Source organism: Rhinolophus sinicus, chromosome 12 (assembly GCF_057876585.1).
Source record: "Rhinolophus sinicus isolate RSI-liver-muscle chromosome 12, RSI-T2T, whole genome shotgun sequence".
Taxonomy (NCBI): Eukaryota; Metazoa; Chordata; class Mammalia; order Chiroptera; family Rhinolophidae; genus Rhinolophus; species Rhinolophus sinicus.
In genome coordinates, this window is record NC_142512.1 from 18,492,704 (window position 1) to 18,517,770 (window position 25,067).

Below are 25,067 nucleotides of genomic sequence, written 5' to 3' on the forward strand. Positions count from 1 at the left end.
AGATCAATTTACCTAATGAACTGCAGTGGTACCTTGTCATAAGGCAGATGATTTATACACGCTTGGGTCTGTTTCTAGACATTTATCTGTCCTTAGGCTATTAATGTTGAATATTAGTTTAAAAGTTTCCAAACTTTTCACAATGACTCTCCCAGAGAAATAGCTACTTATTCCTTAGATTGGTATTCTGAGGTTTAATTGTAATACCTTTTCATATATTAGATGATGTCTTTTCATCCTTATTGGAGCAGTCATACTTGTTCATATTGAGAGCTTAGATGTGTCTGTTAAGATTTTCAGGTGCAGATTAATTGACAAGAGGAACATCTGATTTGTACTGCTGGTGTTAAACTCTCCTAGAGGAGCGTTGAAAGGAAACTAGGAGCTAGAGATAGTCATGGCAAGGCGCTACACCCTCTTTGCTGGAGTAGACCAAGTTTCTCAACTCAGATGTTCTCATTCTGAGGATCTTGCTTCTTTTAGAATCCAGCCTCAGCTTTATCTTTTCTTCTACCATACCAATTGTAAGCCAGCAAACGCTAAGTTTCTTCTGATACCCTGGTGGGAACCCAGGTTGTGCCCTTCTAAGTGTACCACAATCCCCTTTGGCTCTTGTCTTAGTTGCTCCAAGATAAGAGCATTAGTGGGGTACTGCTGCTAAGGTCTCATCTACATACTTACCAGGCAGGCAAAGGATTGAACACGAGTTGTCCTTTTCCTCATTCCGGTCCCATCTGCAGTTTGTCCTGCAGAAAATTCCTTAGTTTCTGGTATGTGATTGCCTAGTACTGGTATATGCTTTCTTCATTTTCCCCCATTCATTTCAGTGGAAAACTGGAAGGGTGGACAGAATAGCTAGAAGCATATACTTAAAGCCATTCTAATTACAAGTCAGTGATAGTTTTTTAAAAATGAGTGTCTAGCCTTCCAAGTTGACTACATTGATGGTCATTGTTCATTTTAATAAACACCTTATTAAGGTGAGCATTGTTCTTAAAATGCACTTTCATGGATTTACACGTGTGCGACTTGTTACTTCCTAACAAGTAGCTCTGCTACTTGCCTGTAAACTCAGGAAGGAACAATCTGTGCTCATGAAATTACCCTCAAGTCTCAACTCTGTAGCTTGGTATCTCTCCCTCCCCAACGCCAGCAGCCTAAATATGAGTAGAACCATGGCCCAAAGGTCCAATAAGCTGCACTGAGAAAGATAAGATAGTAAATGATATCCAGAATGGGGTAGCAATGATTGTTTTGAAACTCACGAGTTTCAGAGATCTGCCTGTATGCCTTTATTTGATAAAAATGCTAAAATGCTACGTGGCTCTCTTGCCACTGGGTAAGAGAAACTGACCCTAGGATTAGGGAGGATTCAGAATTTTATGCCCTTGTTGAGCCAGAGTCCTTTCCCAAGCCAGCTTGTTGAAGACTGAGCTGGGTAACAGGGACTGTTTCTTTGTAACTCCAGTGCTGGTTACAATTCTCAGGAATTGGTAAGGAGTAAATAAGAGTACACATTTAGATGTATGGGGTTTATTACACCTGGCTTTTTAAATTTGTTTTGCTTTCTAATATAGCTAAAGTATGTATATGTACTAAGTTTTATTCTTTGTTCTCTAGTGGGGAAAACACAGAATTTTTAAAATTTTTACATAGTAATTAAAATACAAGAACTTAGAACAGACCCTCAATTGATATTTTTTTAATACGAAATTTAACTAGGAAGACCCCCAAGCTTCAAATGTAAAGATACCTCCTTTCTCTAAGAATTAGCCCTGATCAGGGTTCAGACCCTCTAATACGGAGTGGGAGGGGATAAATCACAACTAAAGACCTTGGCACTTCTGTACGAAATTTAAATAACAGGCAGACATATAGAGATTCGTAAATATGTACTTGGTGCCAGCTAAACCACAGAGAAGATACAGCATTTGTGGTCCAGGGAAGTTAAATATTTGTGGTCAACTTAAAATTCAACATAAAACTCTCAATCTGTGATGGAAACTACCCAGAAACTGAATGGAGGCCATGCAAGCTGCATAAATTCTCAAAGGCCTCTCCTCTCACCCTGCTGGGCTAGAAGAGTCTCTTCTCCTTTCTTCATACTGCATAGCTGGCAGCCCCTTCTAGGAGAGAAGGGACTTCTGGCACTCTGGTTACCCACTGAACAAGCCTGCTCTAAGGCCCTCTCCTTCGTAGCTCACTCTGTCACGTCTGGTCAAACGGCAGCTTATCCAGGAGCCTTTCCCTGTCGATCTTGTATAAAATAGCAATACTCTCCCCACCCTGTTACTCTGTCCCGTTACCCTACTTTATTTTTTTCATAGCACTTCCCACTACTTGTCCTGTATTTATTTGCTTATTTATTCCTCAATCTCACAAGAATGTTAAGCTCCAAGACAGCAGGAACATTGTTGTATTGATTGCTTTATTTTAGTGCCTTAAATAAGGCCTGCCAGACATAGCAGGTGCTTAATAAATATTTGTTGAATGAATTCAACAGAATACCTTAAAATGTTTCAGGAGTACAGGCTAGGATGCAAAGAGTTATACCCCGCCTTAGAATAGAGTGCTGTTACACAGTAGAGCTTCCGACAGTGAGAGAAACCGAAAACGCCTCATGGTAGCTGCATATGGTCCCGGAGAGGGAGACTGGCACTTGTAGGCAGTGCCTAAGCCTTCAGCTGTCCAAGCTGCTGCTTGTGATAACACCTGGCTTACACATAGCAATGGAATTAACACAGTCTAATTTTCACAGTAAAGAAAATGTTGTAGTGTTTGTTTCTGGCCTTCAGATTTGTTGAAGACCCTCTGGTGTGGGAGCTCTTTCTGGGTAGCATGCAGACTGGGGCACATACATACACTTTTCACGTTCTTTTCTGATACGTAAATGCAGTCCCACTTGCCCAGCTTTTTGTCATCTGAGACCCTGCCTGGTTGGGGGGTCTGTTGTTGCTGACCACTCCCAGGTGTGTTGGACTTGATGATGAGGGATGGATTTGACTGATGAACAGGGATTTTCTCCTCTCTGCTTTTCCTGTGAGGCCTTTGCTAGGTCTTCCTGTCCTCCCAGTAAGAGAAACTTGGTTGCAATAAACACATTAGGTTTTCTGGGTCTGTTCCAGAACCTTATTGTTGATGACGTTTAGCATCTGGTATGAGATGTGATTCACAAACCGTGTTGATGATCCCTAAGATGCTCAGGTTTTAAAGAATTGCAAGTGTATCACCATTGATACAAATATGTTTATAAAAGGTCTAGGAGAACCCATGGTGCCCTATATGGCAGTATATGCATGAAGCACTCTGAAGGACACACCATAAACTGGCAGCAAGGCTGGGGATCAGCGGTCCTAGAAACCAGGCGTGGGAAGATTTTGTTCTTAAAATTCAGTCTTCTGTTTATTTGTTTGTTTGTTTGTACCATAGTGCTGTGTGTTTACACTACACATTACTAAGCAGCTTCGGTTTGGCCTGGTGCTTGAAGCCAAGATGCCACCATATACTTCAGTGCCTCCCGGAAGAGATGCTGGCGATTGAACTTTTCTGCTTTGTCAGCAGCAAGAGTGGCTTTAGCCTAAATAACAGAATTCAGTGTCACCTTTTATCTCTGCAGTCAATAAAAAAAAAAGTTTAGGCTGTGTGTAGGCTTCCCTAGTACAGGCAGGTACAGAAGTTTTCTCTCTCTTATCAGTATGAAGCACTGAAACTGTACTTGAAGCTAGTTTATGCAGTGGTCCCCATTATTCGTGGGGGATTCATACAAGAGCCTAGTGGATGACTGAATGTGCACATCGTACTGAATTCTATATATACTATATTTTTTCCTGTACTTACATACCTGTGATCAAGTTTAAACAACTCTTGCACTTGGGGTTATTATTCAGTAAGATAAGGGTTACCACGGTGATACCCAGACAGCTATTGAGTAACGGCAGGTGGAGTGTATGGCAGGGGTGTCCAAAGTTTTTTCAACGGTTTTCACCAAGGGCCACATGCGGTAAAACACACAAACAGCCGGGCCACTCACTCGAGGTGAAGTACGTATTGCCTCACCTGGTTTATTTAAGTAAACTAAATATATATTTGGAATTTGCTGCGGGCCAATTAACAATGGATTGCGGGCCGCAGTTGGCCCGTGGGCCGCAGTTTGGACGCCCCTGGTGTATGGCATGCATATGCTGGGCAAAGGTATGGTTCACGCCCCAGGCGGGCACGCGTGAGATTTCACGTGCTACTCAGAACAACGCACAATTGAAAACTTAGGAATTGCTTATTTGTGGAATTTTCCATTTAATATTTTCGGTCCACGGTTGACCACGGCTAACTGAAACTTCAGGAAGTGAAACCGTGGATAAGGAAGGACTATCACTGTTGCATGTCTTTTACGTGGGTGCTTTGAAAGTAGGGAAACAGCATTTATAGCTACCAACTTGCCATCTCTACATCTGTTTCTAGTCTAATAACATGGAAAGATTTTGCAAACAATCAGAAGTATATTCTAACAGCAGGTTTTTTGTGTTTTTTTCAAATCCTGTGAGGATGTACTTCATAGGCTCAGTGACCAGGAATGGATCAGATGAGATACCAACAACTCTTAATGCCATTTTGCCAAAAAGACCTGCAGAAAAATACATCTCCCTGATCTAAATAAAAGCCATAGTCTTCATTATGCTCTGTTCTGGTCATAAGACAACTCCATATAAATTCTTCGTTCTGTCTGGGCTTGAGTTTACTCTCTGAAATGGGGATGACAGTCGTCCCTTCATAAAATTTCAGTAAGGGTTAAATGAGATAACATAAGTGAAAATGTCTAGATTATAAAAATAAAAGTCTCTCTCAATATATATGTTCTTTATAGTGAGTGGAGGGGGCAGTTACAAAGACTCCAAAGAAACAACCAGTTACCAGTCCAGTCCTGCACCAGATTCCCATATGTCTTCCCAGATTATCCTGTAGTTTCTCTTGCTGTTTTCTGTAATTCATGAGGATTTTCTCAGATTCTCCACCATCTTCATTTTCTGCCCTTTCAGCTGTTACTATTATCTAGTGACTTTAGATGTGGAAAACCTGTTAGATTTACCTTTTAGGCTGAAATTCAGGCCCAACAAGAAATTAGGTAGTTTTTAGGAGGCAAAACAGATGTGCGTATAGTTCCATTATCCCTATAATGGAAACTCTCAAGTGAGGATTTGTGAGCCCTTGAAGGGACACAGTAAAGCACCACTTTGGAAACAAAACCATGCTGTCCTGGGCATCGCAGCGCTTCCCATGTGGGCCTCCTGTCGGCATGCTTCCTTTCTGCAGTCCCATCCCACTCTCCGCCCTGGCATATCGTCCCATGAACATGCCACCTGCCTTCTCTTTCTGGCCCCATCCTTTGACTGCTCAGTTTATTTTTTCCACATCCTCACCCTTTTCCAGTTCCAAGCTAAATAACCTTCACAGATGGCTTGTTCCATCAGAGCTATTTAAGAACACAGGACAGTGAACTGGGGTCCAGAAGGAGCTGCCAAAGCCTAAGGCCGCCCTTCCTACAGAGGCCCAAGACAATTTTGTCATCAGCTCCCTAGAAGTCCACGGACAGTGAGCTTAGAAAGGCTGGCAGATTTGCTGGTGGAATGTCTCTTTAACACTATAATCCTCTAGCAGCTAGCAACTAGTTCTCACTTAGATTTACAAGTCAGAACCTGGAACCGGATACATTGCATACTCCATTTTCCACAGAAGACAGAGCACTTTGTAGTTGGCATTTCTCCCCTACTTTTTTACAGCATGGAAACCCAACAGGAAATGGCAGTCCCATTTGTGTTTTTGATCGTGGTTTGAGTCCTTACTGAACTTCTTTGTGAACTTCTGCAGAGGTCTAGATCCCTGCCCTGCCTGACCTGAAGGGCAGTATTCCCAGCTGTCAGCACATCCTTGGGAAGAGGATGAACTTGAGTCGCCTATTAGAAATCCTGCAGATGAGAGATGACCCAAAATATTACTCTTTCTTCCCTGTCAGCAAGGACGTGTAAGTTTCCTGTCTGCCTCGTCATCGGCTTTGCAATACCTGTCTCTTACATTCCCCCATGTATGCAGTGGTCTGTACGCTTCTGCTCCCAGTCATTAACCCAGGACCCTCCTTCTCTCCGTCATAATCACATGGGTCTGTTTAATTTTGTCCTCGTGACAAGGCGGCCTTTTCCTTGTCCTCACAGTGTTCCTGTGGGACTTTAGACCTCTCTGTTCATGGGCTCCCTCTCTTTCCCTTCCTTCTGTCTCTTCCCTCTCTAACTGTAGCCTTTGTACGTAGATTCCTCTGAGATCACTGAGGAAAGGCAGTGTGTGCCATTTGCTACTATAAGAGTCTCTTTCCCCTTAGTAAGCAGAGTTCCCTTGAGAGACTCCCTCCCTTCCTCCATTAAAGCCTTGTTGGCGGCTTATCTGTTTGAACTCAGGCATAAGGGCAGGGAACAATGGTATGTGTGGAGTGGTCTCGCCAGACCAAGGGAAGTTAATTCTCAGAGAGAGAAGACAGTTGAAGAAGCTTCCTTTGGAGAGAAGAGAAGGAAAGAAAATTCTGTGGCATGGAAGTACTCCCTGAGAACTCAATCAGAAATCAGCATCTCTTCCCTAAGCCTGTCTTCCTACTGAGAAGTAAACTATTGTTCTTTCTCTTCTCTGCTTTCATATCTTCCTCCAAGATCAAGGGTTGCCCGATGAACAACCCACCCGGTTGCTTGCACAGTAAGTTTCTTGGATTGACAGATATGTGTAGCCTTTGTGTGCCAAGTAGGAGGGAGCTTTGATTTCCTTTGTCTTGCCCCCGGACTCTCTGTTGGACCTTCCTCTTTACAGTACACCCAGAAGTCAAGACTGTGTAGTGCAGAGAACTTTCTGAGGATACTCATTGATAGTCTTAAGGGGGCATCCCACAGTGACTAGTTTCCCATATTCATTCAGCTCGTCAGCTGTTCAGCTGATGTCTTGCCCATACTGTGTCCAGGAAAATGAAATTAATCTGAGTGATAGAACTCCTTTTAGGGCAGGTGCTCTGAGAAATTTTTAATTTCATTATCTCTGTTCTTGCCTGTAGCTTAGCCAAGCACCCATTTGGTTTGTGTTCATCTAAACGCAAATTTATCAAAACTCTTTATTTTGTCCTAGAGGCACGCAGGACTTTGGGCTGCTGCTGGGGAGGTAGTACCCTTTCGTGAAAAGGACTTGAAATAGCCCCTTTCTCCAAAAGTACCATTACCTTCCTAAGAGGGTACAGAGTATAATGGACTGAGCACAGACTTTGGAGTAAGACAAATCTGTGTTCAAATCCCAGCTTCACCACTTACTAGACGTTTCTTTCCTCAGAGCTTCGGTTAGTTTCCTCTTCTTCTTTCTATCTCACAGGATTACTGTAAAAATCAAATGAAATAACCTAATGCCTAGCAATCATCACTTAACACTTCATCCCCACCACAGCTTTTCCAGTAAAATGGGATATGTTAGCCCCCAAGAAGCTGTGAGCAGTGAAAACTGCAGAGGAAGTAAATGCTGGCTTGTACGTGTCCCTACCCTCAATCTCCGTAATGGGCTCCTTGCATGCTTGTGAGGTTTTGTGTCTGGAATGTACCCACCCTGAGTTTGTTCAGTATTCGTTTTCACTTGTGAGGATTTCTTTCATGATCACTACCCAAGGGCTTTAGCATGTTTAGGTGATGGCTCTTCTAGAAGGCAAGCCTGTGCCCTTTGTGCCACCACAGAGGTGTTGCCAGCAGACTGGTCTCCAGAGACCACTCCTTACCTCTTTGCACCTTGGCTTTTCTTAAGGAGGCTTTCCTGGCTTCAGATCTGGTGAGAAGTTAGCCAGAAAGCTTGTCCTCAGCCTCCTACGGGACTCACAGGTTTGGCTTATATCCTCCAAGTGGCCTGGAGGGAGCTACAAGGTGTTGGAGATGGCCATGGGAAAGAAACGGCTCACAAAAAGAGCACGGAGCATGAGCCAGCAGCTCCCCACTGCCTGCTGGAGCAGGCTCAGTGAGGCCGCTGACAAGAGTCTTCAGAACACTAAACAGGTGATTAAAACATCAGTACAAGTCTTTCCAAACCTCACAGAAAGCCAAAAACTTAGTTTGGACACCAACAGAAATTTTCCGCTCTGGAGCTTTATAAACTGGTCTGCTGTTTCTTCCTCTGCTCTGTGGCCAGAGGGGAGCTCTGTGCTAATGATTCCATACAAGCCTCCAAGTCTTCCTGAGTGGCTTATCATATGAGAAGAACCTATACCACCTTTTTCCATCAGGAATTATCTCCAGCCTCTCACTGTTAGTTCAGATTCTGAATCATCAGCCCTTCCAAAAACGCCAAGCCCAGCTCTGTGCCCTGTGACAGAGCCGAGCTCCAGCATTAAGGCCAGTGGCAGAACTGAACTGTCTTTCCTCTCCTCCTTTCTAAGATGACTGCTCAGAATCATAGAAACCTTTAAGAATGGTAGGAGACCTTAAGAATCATTGTTGTGCAAACATTTGCCCAAGTAAGGAGAGCATGAAGTGAACTTTCCTCTAGATCCTGCTTTGCCCATAACCATGTCATACCAACTGCCTAAGAGAGGTATACCCAGCCTCGAAGGAGCTCAGGCTTCAGAAATCAGCAGTGAGAGACTGCCACGTCTGAATTTCTGTACCAGATAAGATCTTTCCCCTTGTGGGAATTGTAAGCGTCTCTGCCTGACCCACAGGTAAATGGCCCAGATCCATTGAGAGCTGTGGGCAGTTGGGTACCAATTAAGAGCAAAGGCCCATTCTAGTTCCTCCACTTCTTAGCTGCGTAACCTCAAGCCAGTTACTTCTCTGTGCCTTGATTTCCTCTTCTGTTAAATGGAGATAATGATAATAGCTACTTCATGTGGTGGTTGTCGGATTAGATGACTTGGTACATGTAAAACATTTGGCGGGGCGCCTGGCACGAAGCAGCCATTCACTAAGTGTTATCTGTGACCGCTCGGGGCGCGAGAAGCACAAGGCAGGTTTGTTGTTACACCTTAGAAGGCCCAGGGACGCTCTCCCGGGAAGCTGCTCTGGGGAGTTGGCAAGAACACTGGACGAGGAAGCCATTACACCCGGCTTCAAAGCTCATTTAAATAACTCAAGTTTCCGTTTCCTCACCTATATTCTCATTATCCGAATGTAATAGCAACTGCTTTGTAGGGTGCTGAGAATGTTCTAGATCCTAAAAGTGCCATGACAAATATAAGGTAGTATTTTTTTGTACCTTAACTAAAGTGGAGTTGCATTTTGAAGAATGGACTAAAATTGTGACTACCTTCAGCTAGCCTTGCAACCTTTAAAGCAGTGATTCTCAAACTTTGATGTTCGTAAGTACCTGGAAGACTTGTTTAAAGTGCACTGGCCAAGGCCCGATTCCCAGAAATACTGACTTCCTTAGTACAACGTGGAGTCCAGGAATCTGCATTTTTAACAGGCTCACTATGTGATTCCGACCCAGGTGGTTTGAAAAAAATGCGTTTTAGTGTTCAGAGGTGAAGAAAGGGAACCTCTTCCATGTGGCACGTACTTACCTTACTTACACCTCATCTCAGATTATGAATAGACTTTCATTAGTAGTTAGTTAGCTTTTAATTTGCTGAGGGGATTCTCCAGATAAGGGTGTAATTTTTTCCCAGAGCATGACATCAGTGCTCGAAGAGCCTCAGTGTCGCCTCTTGCTGAGGTGTGTAGGACCTTGCCCTGGAGCAACAGCCTCCACTAAGGCAAGGTGAGACATGCCCAGAGCTTGGCGTCTTGTGGTATTTTGTTTCCAACTAGAAACTGTAGGCAGCTGTCAGAAGGCAGTTCCTGTCCCTTCCTGAGCCTAAACCTCCATGGGTGCACCACCCACAGCAGCAGGAGCATCTGAGTCGCCCAGGGTGTCTGTGTTGCACAATACTAGGAGCATGTGTCACATAGTACGCAATGTGGCTGGCGTCCCCTCCGTGGCCATGATGTCCTCTGGAATTTTCCTAAGGCTGCCACCTGCCTCCCATGATGAATCATCCACGTTGTCCAAGCACCCGTAGTGTATGTTAGATGCTGCAGACAGATTTTTCTGTGTGTGTGTGTGTGTGTGTGTGTGTGTGTGTGTGTACAAATCACAGTGCCTGCCCTCAGGAATCTTACTTAAGAGAGAAAACAGGACAGATTAATGGGAGAAGGACAGTGAGAAGCGTAAACAAGTCAACAGGTCAAATTTATGTATGTCATGAACTTGAGAGGGAATACATTCTCAGATGACGAATTTAAGATCCAAAGAGAACTTGACAGGCTACAATGAAAGAAGTAAATAACAAAATGAAATCAAATAAGTAAGAACAAATGTAAAATCTTACCTTATCCAGAAAGTCAGCTGCACATAGCAGGTGGCCGCAGCACAATACCAGATACTAGGGTTTCTTGGCGGGGTGGCGGGGGGACAGAGACTTAGGTGAAGAAATGTTACAAAAGGCAATCGTTACAGTGCAGGTCTTGCACTCAGTGGGGGGAGATGTTACTTAGCCACATATGTGAAAACAATTCAGGGATTTGTTGATTAAAAGTTCACAGTGTGTCCTCAGTGTAAGGTGGTGAAGAACAAAAGCAGTGCCTTTTGGCCTATTCATAGAATCGAGGTGTCCAGAACGGAACAAGGAGGAGATGTTCCTCTGGGTTCCCTGCTGCCAGATCACACATGGGCACTCACTCTAGGAGACGTAGTATTCTAAGTGAAAGTCTTAGGGAAAGAATAAGCAGGATGTTGAGGAGACAGCTGAAGTGAAGGAACAGTTGAAGGAAGTGGGACTGTTTAGCCTACAGAGGGTATAACACCGCCGACTTCAAATAATTTGAGGCCAGTCATATAGAGGTAGAATTAGAGTTTTTTTATGAGGCCCCAGAGGACAGAATTAGAGGCACTTGGAGGCAGATTTGGGCTTAAAAGGCATAGACATTTCTACCAATTAGAAGAGAAAAAAAATAGAATGGGTTCCCTGGTAGCATATGAGCCCCCTCACAGATCCACGACAGTAACAGACCTCTCACACAGCAGTCAGGACTGAAAGTTAACAGAGAAAATAAATCTATTAAGTAGGTAATAATAAAAAATTACTTATATGTTTCTTAAACATTAAGTAATGATGGTTTTAAAAGCTTCCCCAGGGTCTTGAATACTTTCCACCCAAAATATTCAAGAAAGGTAAAGGTTGGATCACAGGGAGAGGATATTGAGGCGGTCCTAGTGTGGCCGGGAACGAAGGGTGACTCACTTGGTGGCATATAAATAATAAGATGTTGAGGGCTGCTAATGAGCGCAGAGAAGATGAATGAAGTGTGGGCCTAGCCCATAGATGCTGAAGGGACACCTGCGCATTTGGAAGAGGTTAGTGTCAGCCTCTCTGGACTGAAAATTATGTGAAGTCAAGGACTGCCTCTGCCTTGTTCTCTCCTGTGTGCCCAGGGTATCTAGCCTAGTCCCTGTCACGTAGTAGGGCCTTGGGGAAGACTTTGTGGACAGTAGGCTGGCAGGCTGGAAAAAGCCTTCTTGAAAGCAAAGCCTTCTTATCAAACTTAAAGGAAGAGAAAGGAATTGATTGCATAAAGGTAAAGGCACTGTAGGTGGGGAGGATAATCTGTAAAGTCTGAGAGGTGCAGAGGGGAGCAGATAGCCATGCAGGAAAATATGGAACAGGTTGCCTGGGGCTTGGAGTTGAGGACTGGGGAATAATAGCAAGAAGTGGGGGTGGTAATGCACAGTGGGGACAAGTGGGGTGTGGGGGCATAGAGGGCTGGCATGGATCGTTGGAAGCACTAAGAAAGATTGGAATTTCGTTTTGTAGCAGGGCTGAGCACAGGGAATTCTCCTCCTTAGGACCCTCTGCCTAAAAAGTATAAAGATAGAGCAGTGTGCCAGGTCTCCATAAGGAGCTTTTCTTCTCCTCAGGCTGCCTCTTCCTCTTCCCTTGGGGAAAAGGAATGAAAACTGTGCCCCCTGAGTGCTGTAGGTAATGTATGGGGTGGGGGGAGTGGGTATTTCTCTCTTGATACAGGAAGTCTTTGAGGTACCTGATCTAAATGGGACCCACCTCCACTCCCCCCACAGCAGGGACTTGGTTTTGTTCTCTACCGAATCCTCAGTGTCTAGAATAGTGCCTAGTGCACACAGTAGGCGCTTACAAATATTTGTTGAATTGAACGCTGTAGATGTCTCAGAAAGGGTTCTCCCCCCACACACACACACAAAATAAATAAAATTAGGAGCAAATTCGGTAAAGGGGCCTGAACACAAACCTAAGGGGTGGTCTCCTGATCGTGCCTGTCTACAAGGCAAATAAGAGTGTGGCTCAGAGCAACAAGAGCCCCAGATACGTTGCTCCTGGCCCAGAACTAACTGGCAGTGCAGAAGCAGACGGCATGTGGATATTTGCAGACTGAGACAGACGTGAGCACTTGCATCCCCAGGGGCTGAGCTTGTAGCCTCCCCTGCTGGTTCAGTAAGTGAGGGCCTCAGCGCCTGTGTTCCAGGTTTCAGACCAGCTGAAGCCGGCCAGACCCGAAAGGCTCGTGTTGGCAGTGCCAGTATCCGCCCCTAACCCCTGCCAATGTGGGTGGCTGCTCTCAGAGCACTCTGCAGGGGAAGCCGATTGGACTGCAGCCCGAGCTTCCACTGCCTATAGTTTGCTCTGTGACGCACTGACTGTTGAGAGTGCACCTTACTCGTACGGTTGGAGTGCAGAGCTCTAGAATAAAATAGTTTCTTTCCGTGAGGGAACAGTTCAAGAAGAGCAAGTTGTACTCTGCCCAGGAGTGCCCATTCTCCTATCTGGCTTTGTTCAGAATGTTCAAGTTCAGGAAGTGCAGGTGGGTAGAAAATGCCTCATTGGGAGGTTTTTCATCATTTCTTTTCTATTGAGAGACCAGAAACAACGACCCAGCTGGTCTTGTTTGAGGAGGATACCGTTAAGAAAAGCAAAGCCACCACTCACACCCCAGGACGAGGGACCAGATGGGCAAGGCATTTGTGATGTTCACTGCAGGCTTTTTTCCTGATGTGTGTGCACTGGTGGTGTGCTTGTCCTAAAACCAAGGTCCGTGGACCTCGCTAGAGTCCTGTAGAATGCATGCCTGCCTCTGGTTAAGTCCAGGAAGCATTTTGGAGAACAGGACGAGGGCTAGCTAGAGAGAGACTGGGCCTTCCCTCTACCAAGTGACCTGCCCAGCAGCCTGGATCCAGCACCTTAGCTCTGAATAAAATATTTCAGCAGCTTCAACACCCAGGTGAGCATTCCAGGGCCTCTCCCCTCCTCCCTAGGCTGTGTGCCAGCCCCACGTTTCCTTGCTTACCTCTGAGTCTGGCTTCCACACATTGCAGTGGTGTTAGGCAGGGTGCCCTCCTACCTCTGAGCAGAGTGAGACAGCCAGGAAGGAAAAAAGTCACAGCCACTCGTCTGTTGAGCACTTACTGGGCTTAGGCACTTTGCTAAATTTTTGATATGTATTATCTCTTTTAAACCTCACAAACAACTTGAGCCAACAGGCTCAGAGACCTTAAGCAACTTGTCAGAGGACACACAGCTAGGAAGTGACAGTTAACACTTGAACGCAGGTTCCAATCTTAAGATCTCAGGTTCAGGTCTCATAGACTGACTATGAAGCCCAGGTCCTTGAATAACTAACTCCCTATATTGCTTCAACTTGCATCTTCCCAGAATGGACCCGTTTTTCCTGCTGTACTTACCTCCTCCCTGCCAGTGTATGTTCCCCAATGCTCTCCCAACTCTCTCTCCAGTGGGAACATAATCTCCCTCTCAGTAGCCAAGTACCTGCACCTTTTGGAGTTTACAGTAAAACTATTGGAGTAGCCTCTACCCCCACCACCGAGTGTTCCCACCTAACCATTTGCCAGTTCCCACACACCCCTCTCTGAGACTTAAGGCCGGCACACGCGCACGTGCGTGCACACACACACACACACACACACACAGTGGATATGGATGGGGTGAACAGACTGCCATACCGGCTGATTAGTAACGGCCCACGTTGCCTCCGCTAAGAAGGAAACAGCTGTTGGGACAGACACGTGGAATGGTGTGACTGCTATGGGTTGGCTGATGATGTTAGCATTTCATCTTGTGACCTATTGACCCTTCAGCTAGCACAGACCAACCATAGAACTAGGGAGGGCTGGGTCTGGACATTGGGATCAAAAGGGACTGAGGGAGAGACCTATGCTTAGCTGCCTTGCACAGAAATGAGGCTCTCCTGCAGCAGGAACAGGGAAAGAGTGAAATACTGATTGAGTTGCTCCCCTTGGACAGTATGCCCAGGGGCCGGCAGGATATGTATCTGGCACCAGGACCTGGGCCCTGCCTCCCTCTGACCCCTTTGTCAGCCCCTGCACTGGTGCTTCCTTTCTCTGCCCTCTGACCCTTTCTCGCAATTCAGTACAACTTGTTCTGGTTGAGGTAGGCTTCGCATGTCTGTCTCCCCCTCGAAACCGCTGCCTCTGTCTTCAGAGTGATTGTGGATCCTTGTGGCCAGCTTCCCTCCTGCCTCTGGAGTCTGCTCCCTGCCTCGAAGCCCCTCCCCCTAGGAATGTGAATAAACCATTTCCTCCCGCCCTCCCAGCTCCAGAGGATTCCCTGGGTCGGAACTTTCATTGGCAGATCTCTCCTTAGGCTGACCCACCCTTGGCCACTACAGAATTGTCCTACCCACCCTTCAGTCTCCTGTGAGGGTGAGTCGTGCATAACTAGAGGTTCCCAGTTAGTGAAAACAGTTTAGTCTGAGTTCAGTTTCTTGTTGCCAATCCTGTAGGCTGGGCTCATTAAAGATGATAATTAACCCATTGCTAATTGACCTCAGAAGCCAGCCAAGCAGCCTGTATTTTACCAGCCTTGGTGGTGGATTTGTAGGCTATTTTAAGGTTTCTTAATAATCTCAGCAAGACTTCACTTTCCTGTCTGCATCTTATTTGCTCTAAGGACATTCTGTAAAATTAACAAGCTATAAAATTTGATTGAAGGTTTCAACAAATGTGAGAATAATTGACTCCATTTAGAGAAACAAGAAAAAAACCTGTAAACTTGAGTTTGTAGGGGAAAACCCATGTGATTTTTCTCTTTAACCAGAGGAGCAATAGCAAGCAAGACTTTTTAAGACCAGAAAAAATAGAACTGGCTGATAATACAAGTTTAAATTCTTATTCTCCCGAACCAAAAGTGCAGAAAAAAAATTTTGCAAAACCTAACCAGTCAGTATAGTGTTCATGCCTTCCAAGAGGACTGTATGGAGAACTGGGCCCCAAAAGCGATGGAGTGAGTCCCTCATTCCCTGGAGCTGCGTCCAGAGAAGCCTGGTTCAGCTCTCTGACCTTCCTCCTGTTCCCTAGCCAGACTGGGGTTTTTCTCCCTGTCCTGCTCTGAGGTAGGTTAAATCTTACAGCTCAGAGTGTATCAGTCCCTGGCGCCTGGTGCTCAGTTCCTTTTCTCTCTCTCACCCTCCTCTGTCTTCCATAAGGCAGCTTAGATCTCTTTTTCTGTTCCTCCTTTGGCATCTCTGCCCAGGCCAGGCATGTGCCCTGCGGAGTGCCTGTGGAGAGTCACCAGTTTTCAGAGACTTCCATTCTTGATTTATCCACCCCTCTGCTAAGGTGCCCCAGACTGTTAATCAGTCTACATTCCTTCTTCTCTGTTGACCTAGAGGCTTCTTCCTTTTTTCCTCAAGACCTAACCTTCCTCTTAGCTCCAGCCACCACACTCCTGTGCATACTCACATTATCTCTTTCTAAGGAACTGAGCCTGGGACGGCCAGACTCTTGTATCACTTTGCCACATCTCACTTTCAGTTTTCCTTTCCACTGGGTTCTTGCATGTGGACCTGATCTGGGTGATAACGGGAGCCCTGAAGCTAGAGGTTTCAGTTCCCACTGATGGGGCGCGCTGTCTCAGATGGTAGTCAGGGGAAGGGAGAGGGGCTTTCTCTGGGTGCCTTTCTTTGCGGCTCTTCCCTGACCTAAAGCCCCAGTATTCTTTTCATAGCTGACTGGAATGTTTCGTGAGACATTTTGTCCATTCGCTTTGGAGTTCCTGATAATCTCCGCAGTGAGTCTCCCTCCAGGAGGGGCATGACTGCCACTGAGAAGGTGCTGGGTCCCAGGTTCCCTAGGGTATTCCCTGGCCAGCAGCCCTTTTACCCACCTCTAGCCCCAGTTCAACGCAACCGGTTAACAACCCAGGAAGGAAGCCTCTCCTGCCCAGCTTTCTCCTCTAGAGAATCTAGAGTTTGCCCAGAGCTACAATGTACATACCACTTACATTCTCTGTTTTTCATTGATATAGAATGGAAAAATGTACTCATGAACAGAGCTGTTGTGGGGATTATGTCATAGACTTCATCTGGACTCCTTCCTCTCCAAGCAGGGAGCCTAGCTTTAACCCCTCTACTACCAGGAAGTCCTCCGTGGCCAAAGATCACCTCCAACTTGGCTCTTTGTGGGTTGTTTGAAGGGTTTCTTCTGTCATGTTGTCCCTTATTAATCATATTTAAACTGCCCTCCCCCCCCACCCCGACTCAAGTGCTGGAGGCTTCGTCTAGGAGAATATTCCCATAAACCACCCATATAGAACTGTGGTCCTCACCTCACTGGGCTCATTCCTCCTACCTTAAAGCAGAATGCTTTAGCCGTTAGGCCAGCGGGCTAGAGACAGAAGACTGCTCTGTGTCCCTGGGCAAGCCCTCGACTTTCTGCCTCCCAGTTCCCCATCTGCCAAATAGCTAGAACCTCATTTCCCACACCCACAGTACACTTTGGAAACCTAAGGAGACTGTGTGCAACTTTGGTTGTTCTCCCTGCTGGTTGGGTGGCAAAGGAGTGGGGACACTCTTCTTAAAGACTGGGTGACTTTTTCACTTTCCAAACACGTAGAATCCTTTTCAGGCCTCTTAGCACCAGCTCAGAGACCCCATTGGATCAAAGCCCTTTTGAGAATCAGCCAGGAGTGCCCTTGCCCTTGCCCTTGCCCTTGCCCTTGCCCTTGCCCTTGCCCTTGCCCTTGCCCTTGCCCTTGCCCTTGCCCTTGCCCTTGCCCTTGCCCTTGCCCTTGCCCTTGCCCTTGCCCTAGGGAAGAGACTGATGGCCATAGCAGACAAAATCTGCAAGGAAATCAAGTGCCTTCTAAACAGGGTGAAAATGAAAATGGGGACGTGGGGGCACTCCTCTTTGCTTTTGAGTCCCTGTGAATGACACTTCCCACTGATCCTCTAAGGATGTACTGCAGGCAGGGTCAGGATGTCTGCATCCCTGGGTCCCGCTGTGCCCTGGAAATCCCCGTCTCCAGGAGTCCCACGTCCACACATGCAGCCTTTCTCCCTCTTGGCCAGGAATCACACACTTCCTGAGCCACTCGGCATGCCACCCAGCCTGTGCTCTAACAGCGGGAATTTTCCTGCCCTCCTGTCATTGCACACACTCAGGCACACACTCCTCTTCTGGGCAGATTTCTGCTGCACATCGCAGGAATGCCAGCCTACCTCTCACCATCCAGGTGATGCCAAGGCCCATGGCCAGCTTGCTCTCTGTCCTCCTCCCGCCCCTTAGCCCCCACCTCCTTACCATTCAGTAGTAGCAGCCTCCCACCAAAAAGGAAAGTCCTAGACCCATTACATAATTCTCTATGGTGCGAGCAGTAGCTGGGGCATAAGGTCAGAGGTCATAGTGGGGTCAGGTGGCTGACACACACTGTAACGACAAGGTGGTTAAAATTAGACCACAGAGAGGAAACTGGCAGTCTTGTGGAAATGCAGAAGTTTCCTCTGCAAGTGAGAGGCTGGGGATGCAGGGAGGCCACTGTGCGTGCTGCCTGCCAGGCTATTACTCATTTCAGCTCTGTTCTTTAATGCCTCTTAGCCCTGCTTCTGTATTTCTAGCCTTCCTCATCACATGTTTGAATACACGCGATGGAACCCATGGTTACCTGCCCTGGCCCAAGAGAGCTTCCTTCCTCCTTCAAGGAGATAAGCCCAGGACTGGGCATGCCAAGCCCAGGACAGCTATTCTTTCTGAAGCCTTTTCTGGGTAGCTGACCATGTGCTACATCAGCTTCTCAGGTGGAGGTGGTCGAAGTATTTAGCCTGAGATTCAGGCCTATAATGACTCCAGGACCATTGGTGAGGGTGAGCAGGGGCCATTTCTAGGCAGGGAGAGTAGCAGGTTTGCCTGAGAGAGGTGGCAAGAGACTGGTGTGTGCTGCACTTCCCTGTCAGGCAGCTGGCAAAATGTGCTCATTCCCACTGTGTCCCCAGGAGCTGGATCATGCCCGCCTTGTGCGCACGCTGTGGTACCCAGCGGCGTTTCCCTGTGCCTGTCAGCCCTTACTGGGAGCCTCCTGTGTGCCCTGCTGGTCCACAGCGCCCCTTGCCAGAGAAGCGTGAGGTGTAGTCTTTGCTACCAGTGGGTTTGGGGTTGTTGACTAGGTGAGGGAGATAATAAATGCAGGGCACCTATAAAAGTGAGCAAACAATCAGAGGCAGACCCAAGTTAGCACTTCACTGTGTGATACAGACCTAGAAGTCCCTTTTACCTTATAGAGTGGGACAGGACTGCGTGGGAGGAGCACTCCGCATGGGCGAGCTCGTCAGTGATGATAAGGGGCTGCCACCCTGTGGCATTTCTGGCCACTGAAGTGTATTTCCCTGCATGGCTTGGCCTTTACCAGCTTCTGAGTTCCAGATCAAGCAGGGCCCCTCCTTTCCCCTGGTGAGTGCTCTGCCATTACAGAGGAGAGGACCTCAGAGGCTAGAGATGAAGAGAAGGTCATAAGGGGGTGCAAGCAGCGCAGATGGGTTTGCAGGTGAGGCCATGCATGTGTGGTCTCACGTGAGAAGGACCCCAGACAGGGTGACTATGGAAACTTCATCTGAGACACTTACAAATTTGACAATTGTTCAAGATATTGAATTTCATTTCAGCTAAATCAGCCCCAGCTTCTCTGACAGCACTGGTTTATGTGCTGATGTGGCCACATGGGAGCAGGATGGTGTGAACCCCTGGAGGAGCAGAGCTTTGGTGAAACACCCCCCACCTGCTTTGCCTGTCTCCCTTCTCCTGACAACAATTTCCTGCCTGACCCCAGTCTCTTGAGCATGAGAAGCTCTTAGGTGGGGCAGGAACCCGTCAGGGGAAGCCCAAAATGATCTGGCTGAAATGAAACAGCCAAGAAAACCCTCATCATTCATTTTGTACTCAGGCTGAAAGTTCTCCTTTTGGGAGTCTGGAGAGAGGGGAACTGGGAGAAGAATGGAGAGGGGCAGTGAGGGCTACCAGCGCGCTGTGTTCTGTGAGAGCCAGTGGTTCGCACTTCACCCTTCCTTCTATCAGTTGGATCCCAAACTTAGAAGAATTTAGTTGAGTGTTTTTTTGTTGTTGTCGTTGTTTTTTATCAAGACTTCAGTGAAAGAAAGGCAACAGCCCAGAGGATACCTGTCATTGGTCCTGAGGTTGTCTGCTACCCTAGCAATGACCTCAGGAGAGATGGTGGCGACTTGCTTCCCTCAGAAGTCGATCTTGGTCCTCAACCGACTCATGGCCCTTGCTCACCATCTCACACGCTCTGCCTCCCTTGCCCAGTAATTTGGATACGTTTCTCATGTGCCCCTCAGCCAATAAACAGTGTCTCTCATCTTCATCTTCCCTTTCAAAAAATGCTGTTTTTCTTCTTTCCCTCCCACCCTGTAGGTTATTGCAGCCGACTGCAAAAGGGTCACAGTGCTGAAGTATTTTCTGGAAGCCCTTTGTGGACAAGAAGAGCCTCTGCTGGCATTCAAGGGTGGAAAATATGTGTCAGTGGCACCCGTCCCAGACACCATGGGAAAGGAAATGGGAAGCCAAGAGGGAAAACAACTGGAAGATGAGGTACTATGCGGGAAGAGGCCGCTGTGGCAGAGGGAAGGCTCCCCTCCCCCCTCCAGCCCTGCTCTACCCACGGCTTCAGCTTCTACCCCTGGTTATTTATAACCACTCAGGGCAGTGTCAATGTTAACGTGACCAGCCAACTTCTCAAGAGTGCACTCTGCTGGTGCCCCTTCCTGCCAGTCCCACCCCAGTGCCTCCATCTCACTCTGCTACGAGTTCCAGATGCTTCTTTTTAATGTTGCATTGGAGGAGAAGGGAGGGAAAGAAAGAGTTTAATAATGTGCAGCTCTGGAGGCTTAGGAAAGGCATTGGGGGGGGGGGTGTTAGGGTTCAGGCTGAGGATCAAGTTTATAGATGTGTGGAGCTCAGTGCAGCACAGGCCTGAACTCCAGCCTCTAGCACACGTACAGGAAGAGCTGACATTGCTGGCCCCGTGTGGAAAATCACCCCCTCCCCCGGCCTGCCCTCCCTCCCTCGTTCCCTCCCTCCCTCTCTCCTGCACATCCTGATGTGATTAAGGAACTCTCCTCTTGTTTGTTTGCCCTTGGTTGTTCCTGTAGCCCTTGCTTCACTCCAGACCTTGCGCGCTTGTGTGCGCACGCGTGAGCCAGTGTACCCACCCCTGCTAAATCCTGATGGCAGTTGCCCTGCCATGCGTGTATGTATCTGAGGGTGATTGTTGTCATGGGTCTGTATGTGGTGGGTTTGTGTGTCAGTTTAAGTTGAACACTGCTGCCAGCTTCCCTGCTGTCTGTGGGTTCTGAGTGAATGTGAGTGTGGGATGGTGTCGGCGCATATATGTGTTTAACATCACTGCCAGCGGCCCTGCTGTGTGTCTGGGTGTGGGTAACTCTGTCTGGGTGTGTGTGCGCGCACAGCTCACTTTTGCCTGATGGTTGATTCTTTCCTTCTTTTTACCCCAGAGTGTTAAAGACAGAGGGGCCTTAGGTAGGAAGGAACGTGGGACTTAAGGAAGGGACGGAAGCGATTCTAGCCAGAGGCCAGGTCACCCGTAGGCCAACACAGTCATTTGGCCCGCAGCAGTCTCCAGCGCCTGGTGGAGCAGGGTGGGGTGCAGGGATGAAATCAGCAACAGGCCAGGGAAGCCAGATGTCAGCTGGAAGCTGTCGTTTGTGATCTGAAGCAGTGATAGAGTGGCCACCTTCAGTTCAGAGTCTTCAGAGCAGCAAAGTCTTGGACTGGCTTCATTAGAATAACTGGAGAACCCCACCCCACCCCTGATGACATGGGGCTTCGCTTCCAGGACAGAGGTGGTTCCAGGGATAAAGCTGAGCCCATGATTCCAGACTCTCCAGATGAAACCTGGGCTTGGAATAATGGGAAGGAATGAGCTGGCAGCATGGGAGGAGACGGTGGGGTTGCTAAAGCCATCGGTGGGCGTCCAGACTTCAGGCGGGTCAGAGCAGTGCCACCCCAGCCCTGGGTGCTGTGTAGGGAAGCATGGGTGGGGCAGTGCCTCTCGGTTATCTCACCCACACATTAAGGCTGAGGCAGGCGATGGAAGGTCAGCAAGACTAGCTCTCCAGGATTGCCGTAAGAGACGTCCTCTGGCCAGTGGAGCCTGCGATGCCAAATCCAGTTAGGCAGGCGAGGCCCAGAGAGGGCCTCGGTGTGACAGCCAGGGTGGGGCTCCTCCACACTTCCAGAGAGCAGACCAGCTCTCCCATCCCAGATCATGGCTGTGCTACGCCCTCTCTCTCCTTCTAAGTCTTACGGACCAGACAAAGGTTGTGACCCATGCCACACTGCCCACTTCTTCCTTTTCCCACGAGTCTCCTGGGTTCCTTTATGTTAGTGGCCCCTGGGAAACCCTCCGTACCCTGGTCTGTGTAATTTCATAACCCTGCACTTCCTCGTTTGTTGTGAGAGCTGAGCGAACCTCAGACAAGCTTCGCTGACCCTCTTGTGACCTCAGTCAAGCTCATTCCAGGCCCCGTGATAACCCAGTGTGTCCCTGATCAGAGCAGGCAGTGGCAGTGGCCCTCCACAGACCGGCCAGCATCCTGCTCCACTCACTCCAGTCCAGGTTAAGCCCACGAAGAAGGAAGTCAATGTGTCGAGTCTTCCTCCTTCCCATGGCCTGGGCCTCTCTGGAAGTGAACCCTGTGACACTGTCATCTGCAGGTGGTCAGATGAGTGGTGACTGCAGACAGCACCCAGACCCCTGAGATCTCATCTCCCCAAACTGCGAGACTGAGTCACTTAAGCCGATTGGGAGAGAAGAGGGATATGTTTTTTCAGACATTCAGAGTCCCGTTCCTTCGGGATGCTACCAAAACACCTGTCTTCCCACCCCTGTATTCTGCTCCCAAGACACAGCATCACCTCCCACCCACACACTTTACCAGCCACTTCCAGCCAGAGAATCTATGGGAATATCCTCTTCAGATGGACAGTTAGAGGAGAGAGCGGTGTGTATGGAACAGGGCCGGGTGCGCCTGTGGCGGGCTTGGCGAAGCTGAGCCACGAAGGGATGGGTCTGGGCTCACCGTCCAGACTCAGGGCCCCCCACGCTGCTTGGTGTGATCAGTAAGAGCACAGACTTTAGAGCTGGACTCACTAGAGTTCAGATCTCCGCTCTGCCACTTACTAGCTTTGTTACCTTGAGCAAACTGTCTAACTCTAAACCTCAGTTTGTTCATTTATAAAATAGGGATGATAATAGCATCTGTTCCATCGGCTGTTGTGAGTATTAAATGAGTTAATACATAAAAAGCACTTAGCCCAGTCCTTGGCCAATACTCAGCTCTCAGTAAATGGTAACCATTATTGTCATAATCACTGTCATTATTATCATCCAGTTAGAAACACAGGAATCCTCTCCTACTAAATCACTCCCTATTACCCATGCTAACCCTGTCCCTCAAAGGAAGCTCTCTCAGGCAGCTGCATGTTTTCTACTGACCAAGGCCAAAAGGGAGAGAGTGAGGAATGGAGCCTGGGACCACCCGGGGAGCAGTGGCCTCTACAGAGCAGAAGCTGCGAGCAGGGAGGTGCCATCCCCAGGGAAGGCTCCACCAGCCTGGCAGGAGACTCCTTTAGCTAGCCAGCCATCTCCTAACCTGCCCAGGCCCTCGTAGGGCATCTGAGCAAGGTCGTGTCATGCGAGTTCCTATAGGGGGCCCAGCAGCCCTGACACCGCCAAGCTGTGGTCTCACAAAGAAACCAGGGCAAGGTCTGCTGAGCTATAGCGTCTGCTCCCTGACGCTGTCTAGGGCAAGGGCGCTTCCATGCCTGACTCCTAGCTGTTGGCCAGAATTGATTCCTATCCGATCATTAGCATGAATTAGATTTAAATTGGGTTGTTTAACTTTCTCTGTTGATTTTCTTTTGGTGATTTCAAAATGAAAATAGACCCAAAGTTTGACTTCATGAGTGTGTGCAAAGGAGAATGAAGAGCTGCAAGTATAAGCATAGAAGTATATATGTGTGTGCTAGTGACTTACGGTGTGGATCTATGACTGTGGGATTCGAAAAGAGCCCTAGAGTGCAAAAGGGAGTGATTGGTGGGGAGAGGGAGTGACAGCTTGTTTTTACCCCTCACACCTTGGGGCCCTTTCGAGGAATGATCCGAATAGGCCTGCAGTGGGGGTGCCGGGAGGATAGAAGGGTAGGTCTGGTCTCAGTGCCGTCTGTGGGCTCACAGTCTCCTCTCTCCCCCGGCCTGCCCGAAAGGAGGAGGACGTGGTGATTGAAGACTTTGAAGAAGATTCAGAGGCTGAAGGCAGCGGGGGCGAGGATGACATCAGGGAGCTTCGGGCCAAGAAGCTGGCTCTGGCCAGGAAGATAGCCGAGCAGCAGCGTCGCCAGGAAAAGATCCAGGTAGGGCCTGCGGGGGTGGTTGCCATCAGGGTGGTGCTGTACAAGGAGGAAGGAGGTGTGCTGGGAGTCAGGTCAAGCAGCACACTCTGAGGAAGTCAGTGTCCTGCCTGGTTCGACCCTCGTTTTCTTTCTCCGTCACTAAATTCTGGTAGTACATTTGGTGCCTGGAGGCTCCCTCCTCCTGGGCTCCAGGGGGCAGGAGCAGGTTCTTCTCAGAGAATCCAACGAAGGCTTCTTCCCCAGAAATGATCTGTGAATAGACACCACACATACACGATCTCCCACACAATTTCAGGAGTTTCCGAGTTCCCCTGAACCTTATCCAGATACTCCCAGAGAGGCCAGGGATTCTCTGTTGAAAACACCTGTTCTCGGGGGAGAAGAGATTGTGGCCACAGTCTGTTGATCTGGATTCCCAGTGTGATGGCCAATCCCCTCTGCAGGACACTCGTACTCCTCCCAGAGAGACACTGCTTGACCTCCACACAAGGGTTCCTCCACCATTTGCCCTCTCGTGGACCCACACTTCAACTTCCAGCAAGTTTTTCTTTATGGCGCTCCCAGGTCTGCCTTCTTGCACTGTAAGGTCACTTCCTCGTATCTGGGGCTCAGGATAGATAGAGAAGAGCCAGTCACGCTCCTTCATTGAACTATGTGCATAGGGAAGCATCAAGCCTCCTTAGCAATGTCTGTTTCCTTCTCTCTCTCCAGCCACCCCCTCCCTCGCCTTTGGCAGCGGCCTCAGTGCACGTGGTCAGGAGACCTGATCACAGTCTGGGCTCCAGCACTTACTAGCTTTGTGACTTTGGGCAGACTGTTTGATTTCTCAGAGCCTGTTTCCTCTGCTGTAAAATTAAAGTGGTAACAGCACCTTCCTCTTGGAATTGCTGTGAGGCCCACAGAAGCTGGCACACGTAAAGCACTTAGCACAGTGCCTGGCACACAGTATGTGTTCCATAAACGGTCACTGGAGTCTGAGATTAGTCTAATCACCCATCAGACCGAGCCCTGCCCTGGGAAGGGAATACATACCAGTTGGGAGCCATCATTCTTTCGACATACTCATGTCCCCCTGCACACTAGAATCAAGTGTGTGACACCTCTGCCCGCGTCGTCCGCCGCGGTGTGGCTGCCCCCTCAGCCCTCTGTGGTCTGTGTGGGATTCTGGTGCGGCCCACAAAGCAGCTTCATCCTCACACTGTCTTTCCTCCTGTCCTGAGGCTCTTTTTTTCTTACCATCAGTCTTCTCAAAAGTTCTGTCTGTACTCACTACCTCCATTTCTTGACTCAACCCAGCACGTATTAAT

The 25,067-nt window shown here is 48.2% G+C and overlaps 1 protein-coding gene across 3 annotated transcripts in view; it reads left to right on the forward strand.

Annotated features, from left to right (window-relative positions):
- SMG6 (SMG6 nonsense mediated mRNA decay factor) overlaps nt 1-25,067 on the forward strand; it is a 189,164-nt gene that overhangs the window by 147,376 nt on the left and 16,721 nt on the right. For all 3 annotated transcript variants that reach the window (XM_019755458.3, XM_019755460.3, XM_019755461.3), the window contains exons 14-15: nt 19,741-19,917; nt 23,614-23,760. In XM_019755458.3, the coding sequence (XP_019611017.2) occupies nt 19,741-19,917; nt 23,614-23,760 (324 nt within the window). The remainder of the gene's footprint in view (nt 1-19,740; nt 19,918-23,613; nt 23,761-25,067) is intronic.